The 22,919-nt window shown below is 50.0% G+C and overlaps 7 protein-coding genes across 7 annotated transcripts; 3 read left to right on the top strand and 4 right to left on the bottom strand.

The window, feature by feature from the left end:
- Positions 1-170: 170 nt before the first annotated feature.
- On the top strand, positions 171-1,667 carry N7457_004981 (fungal specific transcription factor domain-containing protein; the record flags this gene model as incomplete). Its single annotated transcript, XM_057176026.1, has 1 exon — positions 171-1,667. One exon carries the CDS (start codon positions 171-173, stop codon positions 1,665-1,667), a length of 1,497 nt encoding a protein of 498 aa, XP_057033073.1.
- A 799-nt stretch (positions 1,668-2,466) lies between these two features.
- On the bottom strand, positions 2,467-4,899 carry dbp4 (RNA-dependent ATPase HCA4; the record flags this gene model as incomplete). The annotated part of the gene is made up of 1 exon (XM_057176025.1): positions 2,467-4,899. One exon carries the CDS (start codon positions 4,897-4,899, stop codon positions 2,467-2,469), a length of 2,433 nt encoding a protein of 810 aa, XP_057033072.1.
- Positions 4,900-5,327: 428 nt separating this feature from the next.
- On the top strand, positions 5,328-6,098 carry N7457_004979 (uncharacterized protein; the record flags this gene model as incomplete). The annotated part of the gene is made up of 3 exons (XM_057176024.1): positions 5,328-5,390; positions 5,444-5,487; positions 5,564-6,098. The coding sequence occupies 3 exons, from the start codon at positions 5,328-5,330 to the stop codon at positions 6,096-6,098; spliced, it is 642 nt and encodes a 213-aa protein (XP_057033071.1).
- A 431-nt stretch (positions 6,099-6,529) lies between these two features.
- N7457_004978 (FAD synthase) lies at positions 6,530-7,522 on the top strand (the record flags this gene model as incomplete). The annotated part of the gene is made up of 1 exon (XM_057176023.1): positions 6,530-7,522. One exon carries the CDS (start codon positions 6,530-6,532, stop codon positions 7,520-7,522), a length of 993 nt encoding a protein of 330 aa, XP_057033070.1.
- Positions 7,523-8,140: 618 nt separating this feature from the next.
- On the bottom strand, positions 8,141-10,156 carry N7457_004977 (uncharacterized protein; the record flags this gene model as incomplete). Its single annotated transcript, XM_057176022.1, has 5 exons — positions 8,141-8,411; positions 8,470-8,775; positions 8,840-8,934; positions 8,990-9,170; positions 9,222-10,156. The coding sequence occupies 5 exons, from the start codon at positions 10,154-10,156 to the stop codon at positions 8,141-8,143; spliced, it is 1,788 nt and encodes a 595-aa protein (XP_057033069.1).
- Positions 10,157-11,073: 917 nt separating this feature from the next.
- Positions 11,074-12,377, bottom strand: N7457_004976 (uncharacterized protein; the record flags this gene model as incomplete). The annotated part of the gene is made up of 4 exons (XM_057176021.1): positions 11,074-11,493; positions 11,519-11,809; positions 11,935-12,125; positions 12,221-12,377. 4 exons carry the CDS (start codon positions 12,375-12,377, stop codon positions 11,074-11,076), a joined length of 1,059 nt encoding a protein of 352 aa, XP_057033068.1.
- Positions 12,378-14,422: 2,045 nt separating this feature from the next.
- N7457_004975 (putative cell morphogenesis protein (PAG1)) lies at positions 14,423-22,450 on the bottom strand (the record flags this gene model as incomplete). Its single annotated transcript, XM_057176020.1, has 2 exons — positions 14,423-22,176; positions 22,441-22,450. The coding sequence occupies 2 exons, from the start codon at positions 22,448-22,450 to the stop codon at positions 14,423-14,425; spliced, it is 7,764 nt and encodes a 2,587-aa protein (XP_057033067.1).
- Positions 22,451-22,919: the final 469 nt, after the last annotated feature.

Genomic DNA, 22,919 nt, shown 5'->3' with positions numbered 1-22,919 from the left:
GGCGACAGTCACGATCTGTACCCACCTCTGGTACAGTCGGTAGACGCAAATACAGCGAGATAGGTCGTGCTCCGGTCATGAAATTAATTGGCAATGAAATGGTAGGCCAATGTCATTCAATGAAGGGCTAGTATGTAATTCTCACCGATACACAGGGCGATCACTTTATCATGACCGAGGATGAAACGGATAAGCAATATTTATCGCACAACGAGCACACCAATGCCGATCCCGAGCTTCTCTCCAAACACACAGAGGCCTTGCAAGCTCTGTGCGCATTGTTGCCGCCGATATCTGACCTTCACGATATTTTGCTCAATCAAAGCCGATGGTGGGAATATTGGCGTGATGCCTTCGGTCTCTCCTGGGGCGAAGAAACAGATCAAAGTTTCGAAGATTTTGCCATTCGTGCTTTTCGCTCTGGAGATCCCTGTTTGCTCGGGAGTCTCCTTGTATGCTTGGCACTTGGTGTCGGTATCTTTGAGCAAAAATATCTGTCAGCAGTGGAGCGATGGATTTTATATGATGATGACCTCGCCGGTTGCGAAAATGGACTTGAATGTCTGATGAGATTGGGGCTGTGTTACTTCAGCGCAATGCAACACCACCGTGCATGGTCTGTTTATCGACGAGCGAATACCCTTCTTCAGTTGCAGGGCATTCATCGAGCCCACAGAGAATCGAACAAACTCGACGGAATCTTTTGGCAGCTATTTCACGCCGATCGATGGCTAAGTTTGACGATTGGTCTTCCTTACTCCGTGCCAAATGGTCTCTGTGATCTCTACATTCCTCCGGTGGATTCTGTACCCTTCAGTACATTTCATCACCGCCATCTTGCCATCTTAACCAGTCGGGTCATTGACTGCATACAAGCTACTACTCAGCCTTCTCTGTCCACTATCTCTGCAATCGATGAGCAGATTGATGCTGTGGCCGCCCATCTCCCACCGCACTACCTAGATATTACTCACGTATCTAATCTGCAAGATACTAAAGAGAAGTATACCCGAATTTACCGGCTGACGCAAGTACACCAGCTTAAAGCCTACTTGCATTTGCCTCTCTTCCTTCAACGCTTAGATTTACCCAAGCGTAGGTATGGTCGGGAAGTATGTGCAAATAGCTCCCGATTGTACTTGGAAGCGTTCTTGTTACTCTGCGGTGATGATCCTCAGAGAGCTAGTACAGATAATAGCGTCAAGCTTACAGGATTCTCGGCGTTCACTGCAGCAGTGACACTGTTTCTTGCTATTCTCGACAACAAACGGGGCACGACCAAAGACCCAATCACTCCCTCGGAGGACAATGAATATGACGAAACTTTGATCAAGAAAACAATGGAAACATTGCAAATTTGTTCAGCAGGCAATGTGGACTCATTATGTGGTCGTTGCCTTACAGCATTGAATGGATTGGTTTCAGTCTGCCAGGAGACTGGGTACGGTACTGTTCACAAGGTTAATTTGCCATATTTCGGCGTTCTATCTATCATGGCTAAGGCGAGCGGTCACTTGAGTATCTCCGGGGATTCCTCGCTAAGGGAGCAATCATCTGCTGGCTTTCCTGATACAGTGGATGACATATTCTGGAGCTACGAGGGTCCACTGGCGAGTTACGACCTTCTATCTCCAGACCAGTTCTCCTCACTTTTGGAAGGTATTTGATATTCCATACGGTAGCTATACCATCGAATAATTCCTTCATTCTTTATTCTTCATTCAAAAATATCACATAGGCTATTCGCATCCCAAATCCAGGCACCATACGCATCTGTAATTGCTTTTATTTCACCTCCGAAATAGTCACAGCTCGCCATTTTCTTTTTACTAACACGGTACCGATGCAGGAATTGTGCATTATTTTTTCCAATCTTACTTGTCCTTTACCCCATGGCGTTTAAGAAAAGTGGTTAAAAGCGGAAAGAGAATTCACAGGCAACCGTTCGCTATTATCACCGTTTGCGTTCCTTTATAACGAACTGATTCTTCAGCGTAAATGGCTGAGTCATTTCCAGTGTATATCAAATTTATAGATAGGCTGAACTGAGCAGGTAGAGGGCCTTGACTCGATTCCCCAAGAAGGGTAATGAGGAAAATCTAGAACCACCTTTGATGGAGGCAAAAAAGTCTGTGTAATGGTCCGGTAATGCTTTTTCTTGAACCATTGGTGAGCCGAGCACAATGATGGCCAATTCTCAACGGTTATAGGTAATATGATATGCAATGCTAGAGATTGCTGCTGCTCATGCTCGCTCAGGGAGCTGCTCAGGGCGGCGAGGTGACTAACTCATTCTGTGCTCCGGGAGCCGATCATTTGCCGAGGCGGTAGTTTTACCTTCAACTATATTACATTTAAAAAGATTCGCTTTCATATTCACAATGCTTTTAAACCTCGCCGGGAAAGAGTTTTCAATAACATACGCCACAGAAGACCTTGCAAACCCATGAAACCATGAAATATACACTAACCCAGCAATCCACTGGCCAAAGCCTCCAGATCCCCCAGAGTTTCGATAGGCTTGGCAGAGGCCTGGCTCTTCTTGCTTCTGGGCTTGTCGTCGTCGCTGTCCGGCTCGGCAAAGGAAACACGTTGCTTCTTGCTGGGTCGGGGCTGCTCGCGCTCGGAGGCGTCGTCTGAATCTGATCCAGGGATCTCGAAGGGCACATGAGGAAGATGCGAGAAAGCACCTTCGTCTTCCTCCTCCATCTCTGCGGCAGCCTCGGCACGTTCGCGTGCCTTGCGCTTCTCCTTCTTCTCGCGGCGCTTCTCGCGCATGACTTCCTTGTCCTCGATATCGGCTTGGCGGGTGCGCTCTGTCTCGCCCTCGAGGAACTTCTCCCGCTGGGTGTTCGCGTCGCCGCGAGCCTTGAATGCCTCCTCGTCTTCCATCTCGTACACCTCGTGGGCATTGCCTTCGTCGTCGTAGACCAACTTGGTACCCTTGCCCTTGAACTTGAGAAGCTTCTTCTTCGACTTGAGCAGCTTCTCGCGTCGTTTGGAGTCGATGAGTAGTGGGTCCTGGCCGTCCAAGTGCACCATCTTGGTACCTCTGCTGTCCTTGGTCGTCGTCTCGACATCGGAGTCCTCGGAGCCAGAAGAATCGCTCTTCTCGCCAAGTTCTGCGTCTCCTGCCGCAAACCGGCGCTTGACTGAGAGGAAATCGGCATCCTCGTCGGCCTCGTCGTCGAGATCCTTGTCGGCATCCTTGGGGGCGCCGGTAGCAATCATTGTACCATCGTCGTTGATGAGCTTTGAGTAGTGCTCGGCCAATACACCCTGGTTGCGTCGCTCGAACATACGGTCGTAGCGTGTGCGAACCTCCTTCTCGTCCTTCTTCTTCTTCTCTGCGTCTGATTCATCACCGCTGGACATTTGTGCCATTCTCCAGGACTCGTTCTTGCGCTCCTTCGCATCGTCACCCTTGATGAACTTGATACGGGGAGCACCGGGGAGACCCAAACTGGCTGCATACTCTTCCAAAGGAAGCTCCTTGATCTTGAAGGTCTCCTTGTCCTTTTGCACGTAGATCGACTTGACGTAAGAGATGAAAGCTTTCTGGCCCAGATACTTCAGCTCTGGGTCCTTGAAACACATGTTTTGCAGCTGGCTCTTGACACTCTGCTGCTTGTTCGCTTTGGTATTGATCTTCTCAATGGGCACCTTCTTGTGCTCAAGCTGCTTAAGGAAGCCCTGCTCCTCGCTGGGGTCCAAGAAAAGCACAGCGCGACCAACACGTTCGTAACGGGCTGTTCGCCCGACACGATGAATATAGGTATCAGCGTCTTCGGGACAATCCATCTGGATAACCCAATCGACAGCGGGGAAATCCAGACCACGGGCAACAACATCGGTGGCGAAAAGAACCGCATGTTGAGCCTGAGAGAACTTTGTAGTGATATCCAGTCGTCCACCCTGTTTCTGTCGGCCGTGCAGATGCAACAAGGAAATACCAGGCTGCAACTGTCTTAGAGATTCGTATACGTATCGCACTTGCTTGCCAGACGACAAGAAAACGACTGTTTTGGATTTGAGGTTGCTGCGAATGAAACTCCAGAGGGTATCGAGCTTTTGTGGCAGTGGAGTAATGGTGTAGTGTTGTTGGAGGGTTGAGGGAGTGGCGGAGGCGGCTGCTTCGTGGACGGAGACGTACTCGGGTTCTTGCAGACTCAGACGAGCCAAATCACCAACCTTCTTGGTTTGTGTGGCACTGAACAGCATTGTCTGGCGCTGCTTCGGGAGATGGTCGATGATAGCATCCACGGTCTTCTGGAAACCCATGTCCATGATACGATCGGCTTCATCGAGTACCAGCATCTGCAAATTATTCGTCTCAAACATAGCGGTCTGATCCAAATGCTGCAGCATACGACCAGGTGTACAAACCAGGATGTTCATGCGTCCCAGACGATCTTGTTCCTCGCGCAAACTCTTTCCGCCGATAACCAATCCAGCAGAGAAATTGTGGTATCGACCGATTTTGCGAAGCACCTCGAAGATCTGAATCGCTAGCTCACGTGTAGGCGACAGAACAAGAGCGCCGAGACCATCCAACTCGGTCCATTTTTTGCGATAGAGATTCTCGAGGATGGGGATTAGGAACGCCAGAGTCTTTCCGCTACCGGTCTTGGCGGCGCCGAGGATATCACGTCCCTTGAAGGCATGGCTGATGGCACGCGATTGAATATCGGTAAGAGTTTTGAAATGAGAGGCTGCGAGGCCTTTGGATGTTGGTTCGGAGAGCGGGAGATCGGAGAAGTTTTTGACGGTGGCTTTGAGATCGAGATCCTCAACCTGTTTTACGAGGGTAGCCAAGCTATCTTCGCCGCGCTTCCGTTTCAACACCCGGCTTGTGTCCTGGTGAGGCTTTGACTTCGCTTTAACTGTCCGCGGCGCCATGATGTGGTTTGAGTCGAGTCTTGAAAACAGCGGGCGGTGAAAACGTCTTTTTTTTTCTTGGAGAACGAAAGAGAAAGGCGGTATGGAAAGCGGTGAGGAACTATGCTACACATTAGGAAGGTTATTTATTTTTGGTTTATTTGTATGTATACTTTCTACATTTTGTACAAAGTCACGAAATCTTGTTGATTGTATGAACAAAATATATATACGTAGGTAACATGCTGGATCAAAGGTTTTATGTGTATATGGTAAAGTTGCATGTAGTTTTACAAATCTATGTAGCTGCCCCTGGAGCACGGGACCTCCTGACGGGATTCCTATGGGCTGACTCAGCTACCGATAAGCCCGCTCTCTTATCGCTTTGGAGGTACAAATCCATGAGCACCAGGAACATCTTTCCACTCCAAGCAGAACCTGCAGCCAATATGTCGGACGACGACCAGGATATTCTCGACTCTCTGGAGCGCGAAGCTTCTGAATATGTTAAGGTATGTTGTTTCCATATGGTCTAGATCTGTACACCGACTGACACGCGACACAGGATGCCGAGATTGATCGCATCCGCAAGGCATTCAGCCTCGACTCGTACGTGCAATCCCTCCCAAACTATGTCCCAGACCACCATCTCTTTATATTTTCTGAAGATACTGATTTACCATAGCTACGCCGTCCTGGACCTCCAACCCGGTGTCACAGAGAAGGACATCAAGGTCCAGTACCGCAAGAAGTCCCTTCTGATTCACCCCGATAAGACCAAGAACCCCGCTGCACCAGACGCGTTCGATCGACTGAAGAAAGCCCAGACAGCTCTTCTGGACGAGAAGCAGCGCACCTACCTGGACGAATGTATCTCCGACGCGCGCCGGTTGTTGATTCGCGAGCACAAGTACACGCTGGACTCCCCCGAGCTGAAGACCGATGAGTTCAAGGTCGAGTGGCGCAAGAAGACGGTGAACGTGTTACTGGAAGAAGAAGCGCGACGCCGGCGACAGCTTAAGGCGCGCTTGCAGGAGGAAGGCCGTGAGCAGCGCAAGGAAGAGGAAGAGATTGAGGCGCGCAAGCGGAAGCGCGAAAACGATAAGAAGTGGGAGGATACCCGGGAAGAGCGGATTGGCAGCTGGCGCGACTTCCAGAAGGGACGCAAGCCTGGTGGTGATGAGAAGAAGAAGAAGAAAAAGATGAAGGTATTGGGTTAATCTGGACTTGTTTTCTTTCCTTTTTTTTTTTCTTCTGAGCGTTACCAGGCGTTTAGGGATCTACTTGTACCACCATAACGAGTGATATGGCTACGGCTGCAGCTATGAAGCAATTATCGACCTGATTGAATTGAATATCCGTGGAGAGAGCGTAAAAAGCCTAGCAAAAACACGAAAACACGAGTTGATCCACGAGAATCTACCGAGTTCCACCGAATTGCGGGGGGACGCGGGGTTCCGGGAAGATTCCCAGGAGAAACACTTCTCAGGAGACAGGGGGATCTTCAACTACATTCCGTATACTCCGTATATATTCGAAGCACATGCGTTGGATCCCCGCAGTGGATATTAAGTCATTGTCTCCCCGAAAGCCGAGAAACACCCCGCCCGAACCTCACTCTGTTTCTGTCAACTCTCACCCCCAACCCAAGATGTCTGAACCCGCTCCAGCAGCGACAATTAAGGCACAGCCTCCAAGCCCACAAGATCACCTCAAACCATTTCCACCAGTATCTCCCACAAGATCGCAGCTCTTGAACCCATTGAACCCGGAGGCGACCCAGAACGGAATCGCGCACACCGAAGATAAGCAGCCCAACGACTCAACCAGCACCGACTCAACCATCCCACCACTCCCAACCGTGATCGCGCGCATCCACGCGCGCGTGCAAGAATTCCTAACCGAGACCCACCCGGCCGACTCACTGCTCGCCTCTGTGCAACGGCAAACGCGGATCTCCCTCGAAGTCGTGAGGGCCGCGCTGAAGCGATACAAGCTCTCAGAGCTCTCAGTCTCCTACAATGGCGGCAAGGATTGTCTAGTACTGTTAATTCTGTTTCTGGCGGGACTGCACCCAAGCACCGGCAATGACTCAAACATCACACCACCCTCCCCCACAGACCTGGAAGCCGAGGCGCAAATAGCCGCGGCGACTTTCATCCCGTCGATCTATGCGCTTCCGCCGGACCCCTTCGATGCTGTCGAGGATTTTGTTATCACTTCTGCTGAAGCTTATCACCTTTCCATTACAAAGTACACCACTGCGCCGCCGGCATCGACACTTCGCTCCAGTTTTGAGGATTATTTGGCGCGGCACCCGGGGGTCCGGGCGATATTTGTTGGCACACGGCGGACGGATCCGCACGGCGCACAGCTGACGCACTTTGATCGGACGGACGGGGGCTGGCCTGACTTTATGCGTGTGCATCCCGTGATTGATTGGCATTATGCGGAGATTTGGGCATTTATTCGGCATCTGGACTTGAGATACTGTTCGCTTTATGACGAGGGCTATACCAGTCTTGGAGGTACCTCCGATACCCATCCCAACCCAAAGTTGCGGCGTGAGGCTCAGTCTGATGGCGAATATCTTCCTGCGTACCAACTCACCGAAGATGTGGAGGAAAGACTTGGGCGCAATTGATGCGAAGAATAGTTTTGGTTGTCCTACAAATGTATAGATCGAGATTTGTATCTCATTGGCCGTTTCTGATAGACTGGTTGCATGTTTCAATTGTGCCCGCGCACTTTAGAACTTGCCCAGGTGAACATGGATGCTTATATGCAATAGCTTTGGTGAATAATATCATATTAGACTGCGAGACCCATCAAGGCGCGATAGCGCTCGTCAAGAGACGGCTTGAAACATGAAACCTAGCACATATTGTTGAAATAATGCAAAGTCCGTATAAATGCAAAAAAAAAAAAACAGAACAATTCCCATCATCCTTCCATCGAAACTCCATAAGGTTGCAAACAGAGCCCATAATAATACCGCAAAGCGCTGTAAAACAGAAAGAATACTGAAAATCATATCGTGCGTCATGAATCGTCAATCGTGGAACAATGTTTTTGTTTTAGAAAAGAAAAGGCCTGAGCCATACATCGTCGTACATTCTGCGAATGATAACAGATGCTGCGAATTTGAATATCGAAAAGCACTTGAAAGAGGCAGTGATCAATTGCCCTCCGGGATAAGATGTCATAGCGCATCCCATGCATATACAGATAGATGCGTGGGAGCACGATACACACAGTACGTTTAGGTGCACGAGCGAGCCGAGGAGGGAAGCATCATGGGAGAGGAACCGGGAGACGCAGAGCCCGCTCTGATGTTCTCCTTACGAGGCTCCATGATCGGTGAATCCGGCATAATAGTCTTGGAGGAACCACCGGAGAGATCGGTATAGGACCGACGACTGAGGGAGAAAGCACGAGTACGATAGGATGGTGTGTTGTCCAAGGCGTTTAGGCTTCGAGAGGACAAGGAACTGCTTCGTGCACTGCTGGATGGATTCTTCATGTGTGGGTGGCTATAATACCAGTTAGTAAAGCCCAGAATGCGATAAAGCATAGGTGCTTTCAACGTACCAAGGAGAGATCGAAGTGGCTGGGGTCCAGTTGGAGCCTACCCCAGCCGGAGAGGTGTAGCTGACTTGAGAGTTTGGAGTGAGATGAGAGCCACGTTTCACCCCAGGGGATGGAGTAGATCCTTGCACCACCTCCACAGAGTAGTTGTACTCTCCGGCACGGTAAGCACGGCGTTCATTGCTTTGTTGCTTCAAAATCTTCTGGGCCTTGGTGTCAGCAAAGCGCAGAAGCAACTTCACGCCATCCTCCTTGGTGATATTGTGGAATTCCATCAGAACCTTTTCAGCGACCTCACGGTTCTCGAAACTGTATTCAAGAGAGGATCTTTGGTCAGAAAGGGCCATGATAGTCATACATATGGCTTTTTTACCGTGCAAATCCCACTTCCTTGCTCACACCTGTCTTCTCATCACGACTGATCTTCTCTGAAACAACACGCCACGGCTCGAAGTGACGTCGCAGGTCCTGAGGAGCCAATGAGCACTTAAGAAATAAAAGAGCAGTATTGGTGACAACTTACAGCCTCAGTCCAATCTATCGGAATGTTGGTGCAATATATATTGGTAGACGACCGGTCCTCTAGATCTTTCAGGCGTGAGTTGCGTGATTTTTGGGCAAAGCTAGCTTGGTAGCCAAGGTAAAAGAATCCACGAATGCAGTTTTCGCAAGACTCGAAGCTGTAGTACTGAACGAATCCGAATCTATCATAAATTAGATTGAATCACCAGAAAACTTTGTCGCAGGATTGGTACCCTTTGCAAAGACTGGTATCCAGATCAACAATCGCCTTGCATCGCTCGATCTTCCCGAAACGGGCAGCATAAGAATGCAGCATATCGTCAGTGGTCTCCGGTAGAAATCCTCGGATATAGACGTTGGTTATACCCTCACGGTTCTCCAGACACTTGGCAAGTGTAAGCTCAGACGGATTTGTCCACATGGCCGGCACCGCGCGCGGGATCGCAGGCTCTTGTTGAGTCAAAGCTTCCAGGTCTTGGACAACATATCCGTTCTGGGTTTTCATCATCTGGAGGGGAAGTGATAGTGACCCTAGCTGGGATGGAACCATGCCCCCATAGGAGTAACTGGACATAGCACTTCCATCCATACCGGGAATCAGATTTGAAGGATAGTACTGAACCTGCCCAGTGTTTTCACCTTGAGCTCCCTTCTGTGCTTCAGACAGGCTCCATGGACCTTGCTTGTTATCATGCATGTCGTAGTTCATCATGTAGGGCCACGATGGATAACCACCCGGAACTACCGGGTTGACGTTTGAATAAACTCCTGTTGGAAGGTAGGAGAATTGTCCCATCTGATCAGCCTGACCATGGACTGCATTGGGGACGAATGAGGAAACAGCCGGAACACCATTGAACACGGTTGAATTGGGAACCAGGATGAAAGGGCTGTTGTACGCACGGTTGGCATTCGACCAGTCCATGTTTGTGTTTATCTGAACGGCGGAGTTGGTCTTCGACTTAGGGCGAGAATTGTGCAGATTCAATCCTCTGAAAAGGTTGGTCAGGCCTCCGACGCTGTTGTCACGGGAATTCACATTGGTGGATTGATGGTACCTGTGACCATAGGGCGTACGAGGCTCGTTTTGATGATATTGTCCGGACTGAGTACTCGATGTCTGACCAGAGCCAGAGGAGCTTGTGTGTTGAGAGCCCTGGGGATGCATGATGAAGACTCTTCACTGGTGCAAATATAGCCTTTGTTAGCACATTTTCTCGGATGATGAATATGCACCAGACTTCGTAGACCTGAAGGGCGAGACGTTTGGCCCCGAGTTGACAAAATATTCCAATGGAATAGGCTCAATGGCTGGGGTTCTCACCTGAAATTCTGCACCAATTTATATAGACACGCCTGACAAGGAAACTTGGATCTTACCCAAGCTTGCCAGAGTCAGCCAAAATGGAGGCTGGAAGACTAGTAGGACATCAAAATAGAGCACAGGACTGACCTGTTCTTCGGAGCGCCACCTGCCACCTGTTCTCTCAGGCTTCAAGGCGTCTGATGATAAGTTGCAATGACGGCAAAGTGCGAGCAAACTGAGGTACACGAGAAGGAACGTCTGGGCGTTGAAACCGACAACGGGATGAATGAGCCAGGACGAGGCCACTGACAAACGAAATGTGGATGTGATGAGGTGGGATGGATGCAGATAGTCGAGAAGGGTTCTCAGAAAGAAAAGGAAAAAGACGAAGGATCTCGGATAAGGAAAGGGCGTAACGATAAAGAAGGAGCTATGGGTGTGGTGCTGGTCTCGTTTGGGGGGAAAGTGACAGGGAAGTCACATGGGGGCACGATATGTGTATAGGGCAACACTACCAGACCTCCAGACAGCAATCACTCATATTGTGCTCATGCTGTCACAGTATACGGCATTCCTCAGCAGAGACAGCAATAAGGACACAATTATCAGAGAACAGGCCAACTTTGAACATATCGAGAAGGACAATGTGAATATGCAAATTTCTATCTTGACATTGGAAGATCATATCTATGACAAAGAGCAGCGAGGAATGAATCGTTCAGGGGATATAAAGATTGCCAAAGAATGATACTGACGGGAGAACCCGCACTGACATGAATTTATTGTGACTTTTCCTGCAACCATTGATACACCACTGAGAAATCCTTACCACGGTGTTTGTCCTCCACCTCTTTGTATACCTCACGAGCCTGAGCACCCAGGGCGAGGGGGGTACCAGACTGTTCCGCAGCTGCAAGAGCTAATCGCAGATCCTTGTGCATCAAGCTGACCCCGAATCCACCTTCATAGCCGCGAGACGCTGGGGCTGTCTCAACGACGCCAGGAACAGGATTATTAACTTCGGAGGGCCAGCAACGCCCAGTCGACGAGTTGATCATTTCAGCCAGGGCTTTAGGCTCGAGGCCCGAGCGAACTCCCAAGTTCATGGCCTCGGCGGTGGCAATGTTGTTCAAAGCCAAAATGTAGTTGTTCGCAAGCTTACCGGAAACGCCAGCGCCAGGCTCGCCAAGATGCCAGGCCTTTTTTACCCATGAAAGCTAGCACCCCACGGATGCGCTCGAGCAGCTCGCCAGTCTTCGAGGTAGCGCCGAACATGAACGACAACGTCCCCGCGCGAGCACCAACCACGCCTCCTGACACGGGGGCGTCCACGAAGCGGCCGGTCTGTGTGGTGTGGATGGCATTTGCGATATCCTTGGACGTGACGGGGTCAATGGTGGATGTGTCAATAAACAGACGCTCCTGCTCGAGCGGTGGCAGCGGGCCATGTTTAAGAATCGAGTGGAAGACGTCAATGACGTGTTGAGACTCTGGGAGGCTGGTGATCATCACTGTCTACACGCCAGACAAAAAGAAAAGCATTATTATCAGACCCTGGAACAATAGAAGTGTACGGCACACAGTCCATGTAGGCAAGCCACTAGTGCAGCCACAGGACGGATCCACGGCTAACCACTTACCGACTTCTCGGCGACCTCGCGCGCATTCTCCGCGATCTCAACCTGGCCCTCATTGGCGCCTGCGCCATTGCTTCGTGCAGTCTCTTGGGCCTCCGCGACGAATCGTTTCATCGTTTCATCGTTGACATCGCGCACAATCAAGGTGTCGGATGCGGGGATCTTGGCGCGCAGGTTTTTGGCCATGTTGTAACCTAGGCTAATCAGCTCATGCAAATGCAATATAAACAATCCACATTGGAATGTTTAGGTATAACCGAGGGCCCTTGCTGCAGATCTTGGAACATACCCATTTGTCCCAGCCCGACAAAGCCCCACGTCGCATCACGGTGCATCGTCGTGGAGAAAGCTCGGACGTTGCTGGACGGCCAGCGTCGGAGATCCGCTGCGGACGCATGGAAGCAGGTTGCCCTCCGTGGAAGGGACATCACTGTTCGGAGACTCATGACCTGGAAGATTCGGAGTACTGTGTGCTATTGAGCCGAGGTAGCAAGTGCCGAATGTTAATGGTAGAAATTGATGTTTGAGGTATGAACAATGCCGAGTCTAAGGAAGCAGAGCAATGTTGAATTGTAGAGTTCAATGCTAAAATGGAGGGGTCCCGAGGTCATATTTAAAAGAAGCACCAGTTGAGCGTGGCACCTCCGCACATCCTTTTGGCCGCAGCTTTCCGAGACAGGGGGGCGAGAAGGCCTCCAGCTGGAAATGCGGGGAAGCCCGGATTAGGAAGCCCGTGGGGAAGCGCGTCACGTGTGGGGTATACTCGCATGTTGGTCCGACCTGCATCTGTACATCTTGGATCTTGAAAGGCACCTATCCAGAGAACAAGAAACCGCAGCGGTCATCGAAACGATTGATCACAATTCCTTGTGTACGCCATTGGGTTATTAGTCACGTTCCCCTGGGCAGGGCTAGCGAGTTTCTCAGCAGATTCGTATCGGTGGGACGGAATGCCAGATTCCCAGCTGCCCAAGCCGCCAAATTGAACGAAACTCAACAGGAATCGCCTTTAGAAGAAGAATTGAGAGAAACTTCTCAAAATCCTTGTGCATCAAGCAGGAAAGAAAAGCGCAAGCACCGAGACTGACTCGCTCATGTTGATAAGATTTCTAGAGATTCCGTTGATACGTGAACAGTGTCAAATCGCTTGTTTTCCAAACTACACGAAATTTGAGCGAAGATCTGCCCGTTAATGATACACTAGTGGTCGGTCAAATCTTTGAGGTAGACTCGAACTTCTCGACTCCATTAACCCCCAATGGGTGAGCCAAACAGCTGGGCGCTGGGCCACGGTCTATGTATTGGGAGCCAGGGAAGAACTGCCAAAATGTGGAGCCCGCTGGTTCTCAAAGTGAGTATGAACTTCATAGTATACCTGGGTAGTTTTCATAAAGTCTCTGTTTTACAGATGTCGTTCCAGTTTTTAATTGCAACTCAGACTCGTCTTATGCCAATTGGGTGTGTGGTTTATCACAAGACGGTTGTGTAGTGTAATGGTTATCACTGTGGATTCTGATTCCACCGATCCCGGTTCGATCCCGGGCACGACCTCGTCTTTCTTTTTTTCTTTTTTCTTTTGCAACTATTTTATATCGAGTTCATTATCTATTCGGGTCACCAAGTCTTTTGCTACTTACCACTAAATCTCTGCCATTCTAAATAGGAACGGATGCGTCGGGGTATGGGTTGTACATGAGAGAGAGGCGTGCGGGATTATGAGCAGTACACCCTAAGAGCGCTAGGTGAGGGCTCATGACATACGACATAATACCCTTTGGCAACATTATATGAAGATGGGCCGAAGTTGGCTGTCATATATATTTGATGTGGTGCGGGCCGAACGGAAACTTTGGCGGTAGAACTGTATCTCATTTAAGCCTCCCAAGATCTTCCCATCTGGGTAGAGGACTGTTTAAACTTTTCGTTTGGAATTGATGACCAAGGGAATGAAGGGAAGGTCGTTGGCGTGGAAGAGAGGGAATCATCTAGCCGGGACAAGGTCTCGGAGAGCTGGAAAGTCGGGAGGTACCAAACATCTATATACATGTACGGAGTATGCAGCTAGGATTTGGCATCCTGCACTTCAGATCTATGAATTATCGCTTTGTCCGAATGATTGAATATATTGTTCATCAAATTATCCAGTAATTGAAATTACAAACAAGAAAATCCGCTCAGCTCCAATAAACCGTTCCCAAATATGCATATACATAAATTTTAACATTGAATGTGAGGCACCTAATATGCAGATTCACCAACTCGTAGGATAACAATACCATACGAATACTATACAGAATGCAGAGGCACAAGATCAACGCTAGATGGACAAGACCAGTTCCGAAGTAGATGGACAGATGGACAGGCGAAGGGTATGTAAAGTGATCCTAACTCCCAAGAAATGCTTGGCAGTCTAGATGGACTGACAATGTAAAGCGGAAAGCAGCACGAGATGACAGAAATGTATGATCGGGGTGGAGATATGCCGGGAGGATTATCTCGGCGATGTCGGGTGACTGGTTGGCGCCGACAGATATTCCTCAGGGACCTTCGGGACACGAGGTGAATTGGCCGTTTGCATCATGGCGCGGTGCTGTGCGCGGAGGAGGTCCCGCTGACGCTCCTTTTCCCTGTTCGCTGCACCGCCAGTCAACCTGCGCATTCCGCTGCGGATCATTGACTCCAGGGAATGCGGGCCATCAGTTGCACTGCGGACCATAGGTACAGGCGGCACAACTATCCTCTTTGTCACCGGACGTTCATCTAGATCTGAATGAACCTCATCAGGGTCCTCGTCAGACAAGAACGCCGAATCGCTAAATCCAACAGGCAACGTGGTACTGGGTACATTGGAAGCAGTGTGAACATAAAGATTGTTGGCAGGAGAAGTGACAGAACGGGTATGAGAACCAGGTCGTAACATTTGTGCGGCGTTCGAGGGTATCGTCGTTACCGGGGAGTACACCGCCGGGCCATCAAAGCGGAAATTGGGCGGACGAGATTCAGCAAGACCATTATGGAAAGACGATGTAGAGCCTGTGCGGGCGAGGGATTTTCGTAGAATCGGTGCGGTCTGCTGGTCGTACAGATGGGCATTGCTATCCAAGTAACTACCGGTGAATCCTCGCAGCATGGGAGCAGCTGTGGGACCCAGCACAGGAGTGGTTGCATCGGTCTCTTCAAAGAAGTCATCTAGGCTGTCCAGCTTCTGCACGATGTCTCCCATATTGCCGTCGACCTGCGTGTCAATCGATTTCATTGTATCAGCTCTCATTGGGAAGAACGAATCGCTGTACTCGTCCGCATGGAAGGCGACGCTAGGTGTCATGACATCTTCCTCCGGCATGTCTTCAGCCTCAACGCAGGTGTAGAAGACCGCATGGACGTTATGCCGGGTCATGCTTGATTGCGTAGCGGGCATAGGAACAGACCATCCAGTAGGTTCGGGAATGCCATAAAGACTCTGAATTCGCTCGTATTCTTTGCGGATAGCACGAGAAGAGGCTGCTGAAGCCATACTCATGCGAAGATGTTGACGCTCCATCGGATTACCTGAGACGGTGATGATATGGTCTAGAACCTCCAACGCCTGAGGACATAGATCGGTCTGCAGAAGCCGGAGCAGTGGGGATATCAAATCCGGACCATGACAGGTAACCTCATTGCGCCGCATGTCCACCTCGGGAATCAGAACGCAAAGAATTCTCATTGTTTTTAGGCGGAACCAGTCTGTAGTGTTAGTCAAGAGTCCCATGAGGAAGATGAGACACTGGAAATCCAGCTGAGGGAAGTAGTATGACTTGATTTCGGTGATGATATGATTGAGGAAGACACCCGCGGTCTTGTACTGCTGGTTGGCAAAGCCGAACAATGATGCCGCGAGGCGGGGACACCGCTCATTCTCAGCCACGCGAGCAAGTATGCTAGCCCGAGCGATTGGCTTGGGGTCACTGAATCCTTGCTCGAAGCATTCAAGGAAATGGGGCAGATTAGCCAACACAGTAAATAAGTGTCGAGTTCCATCTCCGATTAGGTCATTGTTTGGAAGACCACTGAGAATGTGTAGAAGATCAAGTGTACGATCGAAGGACTGGGATGATTTCATTCCCTTAAAGACAAGATCCTGGAGACCATCGAAGCCGCCTTCCCAATTGGATGGTTGGCCCTTGATAAGGTTGGTCACCACAACTGGATCACTGAGGTCGACCCGACCGAGGAACTTCTCAAGCATGCCAATGCTTTGGATAAACTCGGTCTCGTGGATTGTGTTGAGACAAGCACATGTCGTCCAGAACAGCTGAGGATAATCCAGGAGGTCGGTGGGCGCCAGGGAGCTGATGATGATTTTCAAGGTAGTAAGAATCTCCATCGAGAATGTTTGATAATCTGTCTGCTCGTCGGCAATAGTATTAGACAGGCGGGCGAGCATATCAGCCAGCATTCGCGGATCCAATGAGGTCGAGATGCAGCGGAAGATTTGGAACGAGCGGCACGCCAGATGTCGCACCGGGCATGACGTGGCCCAGCTCAATGCCTCCTTGGCCCACAGGTCGCCCACTCCCTCATAGGCAAAACCAAAGAATCGGACAACTTCACGGGTGACAGATGCCATAGATGGAGGCACACGGCGATCATCCGCGTCTTCCTCTTTGCCATGATTCTCTTCATATTCCCAAACAACCGCAGGATCGCTCTTCCGAATTGATTCCACAAAGTCTTCGACAGATTGCCGAGCACCCGCAGGGGCATCATCCTCAAGCTTGGCCGCTATCAGTTCATGGATAAGATGTACCAGCATCTCACGAGCTTGCTCCTGCACAGTAACTGTATAGTGGTCCCAAAGGATGAGAACAATGTGGATCAGCTTGACAACATCCTCCAAGGCGAGGCTCACCGGAGCGACCATGAGATCAACGAGAAATATCAGGGCAACCTGTCCGAGGGATAGACCAGCTTGTTTGTTTCCGACAGGGAGCACTGTTCCAAGGTCTGCAACGTATGGTAGATTTTTTATGTCAGGAGGAGGCGGAGTGAGTTCTTTCCGCTCTTGTACCATGTTCTTTGGCACGACCTGCAACAAGAAGAACTCGATGACTTTGGATCCTGCTGGAGTGCCAGAAAGGAAGACGACCATTTGTTTGGCATATTCCACGAAGTTTTGTTCCTTGCGTTCCAGACAGATGCTGATAATGAAGTCAAGAACCAGCTGCACATTACCTCCATGTGGGCCTGTTGCCAAAGCCTGCCACAGCGCTTGCACTTGATTAGGTAGGATGGTACTGCAACGAATTGTTATCTCAAAGAGATTCGCCAGCAACATGTAGGATTTGGCTGTAGGCCCGCCATTCGGGTCAACCTGTAATTCCATTGTCTGGACCCAGGGCAGGATAGCAGCAACCATGTTCCGCTGGTTATCAGGTCGAAGATTGCGGAAATGCAAAGAGAACTCCGAAAAGATAGTGAAGGCCAAGTCGGAATGCTGGCTAGCTAATCTCTTCGAAATCTCAAATTGGGCGAGCTTGTACACCGCAGTAGTCTTGTCCGAAATACTGATATCGAAGTCTTGCAGCCTGGAGTTCTTTTGCTGGCGTTCCTCGAGTTTGCGGAGAAGCTTAGCAGACTTCATCCGAATCTCACGCTTTTCATTGCCCAATGTCACCAAGACTGCCCCCAGAACTCTCCAAAATGCGAGAGGATACTCTGGGTATTCGAAAAGAACTTGAGTAACGACCTCAAAGTAGCTCTCGATAGTCCTGGGTCGCTCGGTAATATAGCACATCTCAATTGAGCGCTCCATTAGGTAGGAGTGTTCCTGATTGTGGATGATGAGATTTTTGAGAGCCCGGCGGCCAATGGCATGCCATTTATCACTGATGGTACTAAAGATCATTTCAATCCACGAAAGCATGCGACTGACATCAAATTGCAGAACAGAGCCGCTTTCAGTAGTGATGCTGATAGGACCAGCACAAAGAAAGGCCATTGCACTCAAGGCTGCTGCGCGGAGATTCTTCTTCTCTTTTTCCATGGCAGCAGCGGGGCTTTTCATCTCACCTGTTTCGTGGGGTCGATTTATAGAAAACTTGCGCATATGATCTTCACTTTCAGCTGGTTGAGACTGGTTTGGCGAATATCCACACCAGTCCTCCATGAGAGAGAAAGCGGATTTCCGAGACTCGAAAGGCATCCAGCGGAAAGGATCCTTGGTACGATTGATGCCTTCGAAAAGCTCCTCCATCAATCCACAGAAATGGAATCGCAAGCGCTGGAATTCCCAGTCATTTTGAACTTCCGCATCACTGAGGAAGATTCGGATATCCTTGGCATAAGTAACAAGGTTGTTAACGATCCAGTCGTCATTGTAGACTTCTGGGTCTTGAAGGAAGTGAGATGTGAGTTTGTAAACATTGGTGACCTCAGTGCGCAGACGGTCGGTTTTCCTGTTTCGACGAGGACTGCTGGGGCTGCGGTAATGGTTGCCAATTCTCATCTTCGCCTCTTCGTTGCAAGTAGTAACGGCATACTGTAAAGACTCGAGAAGCGTGCGATAGAGGTTCTGATGAATAGATCCCAAGGCGACGACGATGGCGTCGCGAATAGAATCCCGCTCGGCAGAAAGGAGGGGGATAACAAAGGCAAAGAGGCTCCGAGCGGAGCTGATCTTGTCTTGAGACTGATGGGCTCCTTTGGAAGTTTTACGTGCGTGCTGGGCATTGGCCAGCTGGCTCTGCGACTGAGCCCCAACGCTAGTGACAGTAGTGCAGGCCATGACCAAGTAAAGCTTCCATTGCTCGACAAGAATCTCGGATGTCACATTATTTCTCCCGATAGGGCGGCTCTGATACGCATCGATAGGACCGTATGGTGGAAATCGTGTACTCTCAGCTAGAGATGTGATGATTTTGTGCATTTGAACAAGACGCGCACATACAATCTCTCTGCCGAGGGTTACAGCGAAAGGGCAAGTCTCAAAGCTGACGCGGATGATGTTGGGAAAGACCTTAGCCCACAATGTTGAATCATAGGATACTTCACTGCTACACAATTCGATAAGAGTGTTTTGAGAGGCGCTTGTTCGTTTGCCCTTCTGGATTCGGCTTCGCTCTGCCACAGTCAGATGTTCATCATTAACATCCAATATTTGCTGAGAATCAGCTTCAAGCAGCTGAATGATTCTGGTGTTTTCTTTTCCAAGAGCGCTGTCAAACTCGGTGATCAACCGTAAAACGGTGATGGCAAAAGCTCGAACACGCCTGGACTGAGAACACAAGAAAAAGAGGCCATGCGACTCAATTTCCTCTACATGGGCGAGGACACTCGATAAATCAAGATGCAAAGCTCGATTACCGGAAACGGATCTTTCTAATTGATCCATGGCTGCCGCGCCTTTTGTTTTTTGCTTGATCTCGTCGATCCAGATCTGTAATAATTCAACGTACAGCCTCAGGGTAGATTCAATATGGCCCGGACCGAGCATTCCTTCATCTGACATAGTCGAGTAGCGCTCGTCAAAATTAAAGATAAATCTAGCAAAGCCGATAGTAACTTGTTGGGCGTGTAATTGGCGCGCAATGGCTTTTAGAGAGAGCGCCGAGGAAGTAGCGATGTTTGACTGAACGTGGGCAGTTCCCGTGCAAAGGAGATTGATGAGCGAATTAAATGGAATGTGATCGGAGAGGCAACGAGGGAGTGCTTGTACTGCCACATGAAGCAGATCGTAGAATCCTTGCTTCTGATCCAGTGTTGTGACATGATCATCACCACGACGGCCGAAACTAAATGCTTCTGAGATTGGAGTCTTGGGCGTACTTCCCCCAAACTTCTCATCCAGGACTGCCTGTCCACCGAATGTGTTATCACAGAGCAAAGTGATCTTGCCCAAGACTTCGCAAAAGCGCCAATAATACTCCTTAACATTATCACTTAGTCTCGAGGTATTGACAGGTTGCCATGCCGTCGGATCTTGCTGCTCAGATGAACGAGGCCCTTTATACTCTTTGAGCAGCTGAGGACGATGGAAATATACGGGGGTAGAAACGTCGGTGAAGGGATTTGGGAGTGATCCAGTCGGGATGGGAGGACATAACTGGTCACTAGTCTCCAGATCAGACATTGTAGCCAGGAAGGCCCGGATTCCAATGACCATTTTCTCTGGCTCCATCTGTTCTATCTTCAACTCTCTGCCAGATAGGAACAGATCAGAGTTGATCAAAGGGAAGATAATGTTACGAAAACAGACATCCGGATGCTTGAAACCAATTATCTGAATCAACTGGATCAACGGATCGGCAAAGACTGGCTCTGCGCTCAAGTACGTTTTCCGGCCGGCTGGCAAGGCGATCTTGGCAACTTCTTCGACCTTGCGAAGAGTCGTTGTAGGGGAGTCCGAGAAACGGAAGAAATAAGTCCAGACTAGACGACAGATGGCGTGGAGGGCTGGTGCACGTGTAGGGCGGTCCTTCAGACGTGCAGGTAAGCTCGTAATCATTGAAAGCCATTGGGAAGAGAAAGTCTCTTTGTTGGAGATGCAAAGTAATAGCACATTTAACGAGAAGGAAGATGTCCAGTGACGAGGCTTAGTGAGAAGCTGTGTGAGGCGCGGTTGAACCAAATCCACAAATTCCTTCCACCGAGGCAATGATAGATCACAGCTCGGATTGGCAGCAACAGGAAGCAGAAGCTTCTCAATCACGTAGCAATATGCCTGCTTGATACGCTGTCCGTGGGCATTGACAAACAAGCGTGCGACCGATCGCATAAAATCGCACGATTGAGGCCACCCCTCCGAGGTCATAGGCAAACGAAGATATCGCATACAAAGGATCAACAATTCTGCCTTTGAGTCACCGTCACGAGATGGTCCCCGAGCGATTTCCTCCTTTTGATAGCGCTCGAGTTCTGTCAAATAACGACCGGCAACACCAGCGAAATTAGTATCCCCCATAATACCCAGCAACTGGCCGTAGATTCTCCAATTAGCCATCCGCAGAGGGGAGGCCGAGATCTGGTCCGGATCAGAGGTCTTCACCTGGCCAAACACTATGTCTTCAAGGCGTTCCGCCATGTCCAAAGTGATGGAAGCCAAGCTACTCTGGTTGAAGATCTCAATCAAGACTCTACAGACTAAGTATACCGACACGGTTGCCCGCCGCTCTACCAAAATGACCTCATCAGGACGACTGAGGAAGGGCGTCGAGTGCTGTGCTCGTTCTGCAGTAGTAGCAGGATCTGCATGTTGCGTTGGCTCGGTGTTGCGGCGCAAAAGGGGACCACTTTCTGTGGCTACTGGAGACGGCCTTTGCTCGTTCATCATTTGTCTCGCTGTAATGGCAGCATCCCCCTTGGCCTTGCGCCAAAACATAATTGTATCGATCAAAGGTTTTGGCTTCTGTCGGGCAATATGGCCCAAGGCCGAAATCAATTGATCAAACGTTGGATCTGCTCCGGGGCCGCAAACCTCCTCCACAGGAGCCTCGGATGTCCCCAACTTCATGATGGCCTGATTGATCTTGTTGTCTGCCTGGCCCACAAAGGAGTTGAACAGATGATGCAATGCATATTCCCCAACCGTCTTGGAGTCCGAGTGATGTTTGGACTGTGACCGACTATGTGACCGCTCGCGCCTTGGTTTTCCCCCGGAGCCCATTCGTTTGTGAATTAGGATAGCGGGGCTCAGATCTCTTAATTCTGTATCATTGTCCTGAATCGTACTCAACGTGGGCGGCAATCCATGACTTGCGGATGTACCGGATGGGGTCGAAAAGCCGGAGTGTATATCGAGGGGATCGAATTTCGCGGGGAGGGTTGCCTCGTCAAACGCACCGCGACCGAGGGAGGCCATGAGCTCCGGGCTCAAAGGGCTGGTGGAAGTAGTTGATCCGGCCATGCTCGTATTTCGGGAATGCTGCACGCCATGCACGATGGAGGTCTGCCGGTGATGACCATACGAGTTGGAAGGCCGCCTTTCTAATCCTGATTCATATCCTGGACGTCCGCCGGGTACGTCGGGGCTCTTGGATCCGGAATGACCGCGTCGTGGTTGGATAGGGGCGAGAGTGGAGGGATCAGCTGCTCTTCCTCGAGCAGCAGATGATTCGCGACTGTGCAGAGGTGTGGACTGTGCTGTCCTGGTCCCTCGGCGTTCCGATGGGGAGGCGAGGCTATGGTGTGATGCGGACTTCAGATCGTCGGAAATGAGGGGCAAGATCGATTGCTGGCCTGAGCCAGCTTTGGCAGGGTGTGAAGCCACTTTTTAGGATTCCAATGTCAGCCCGAGTCCGTTTGCTCCGATCGCAATGGAAGTTCGAGATTCCCGATTCCCGATTGCAGAGGACTTACTGTTAAGTGATCACAAGAACCTCATTGTTCACAGGACAGTCAGCCGCAAGGATAGAAGGTAAGTTGCACATAGCCAATCCTCAAGCCAAGGGGGTGTGAGGGCTTTGAGCTGAGAGCTTCATGTTTTTTATCGGGCGCACGGGTCCAAAGGGATCAATTATTATTAAGCCTCACATTGGACCATCTTTTGACGTATACGACTACCAAAGTACCTGCATAAGAGAGATTTCATTTCTATTTGATATACGAGATGCGAAGCAGCCTTCCCCTCCATTCACACGGTGTGCTGCTGGTTCAAGTCGGGCATTGCTGCCCAGGTGAGTCTTGGCTCCTACCAGAGCCTCAACCCACTGGGAACTAATTTCCCCGAATTCATTCCTTTTGACTGGACGTTCGAGTGTATGCAAGTGAGCTATCGTTTTCTCTGAGTTCTCTCTTTGTGTGTCTTTCCCTACGGAGATCATCTGTTCTCACACTACGGAGAACTCCGTACTCCGTACATACGGAGTGCGCTGTACGGACACCACGCGAAACACCGCCAGGAACCAGGATACCATAGGAACGTCTGATCGAACGGTTTCAAGTGCCGGGCGGGGTACTCCCATAGATTGAGAGGATTGGTGTTTTTTTTCTCCGTCTGAAACAGATCCCCT

This window comes from Penicillium paradoxum (genome assembly GCF_028828445.1).
Source record: "Penicillium paradoxum strain IBT 22861 chromosome Unknown utg000004l_segment0_segment0, whole genome shotgun sequence".
In the NCBI taxonomy this organism is placed as follows: Eukaryota; Fungi; Ascomycota; class Eurotiomycetes; order Eurotiales; family Aspergillaceae; genus Penicillium; species Penicillium paradoxum.
The sequence above is the reverse complement of the archived record's forward strand: the minus strand, read 5'-3'. Positions and strand labels throughout refer to the sequence as shown.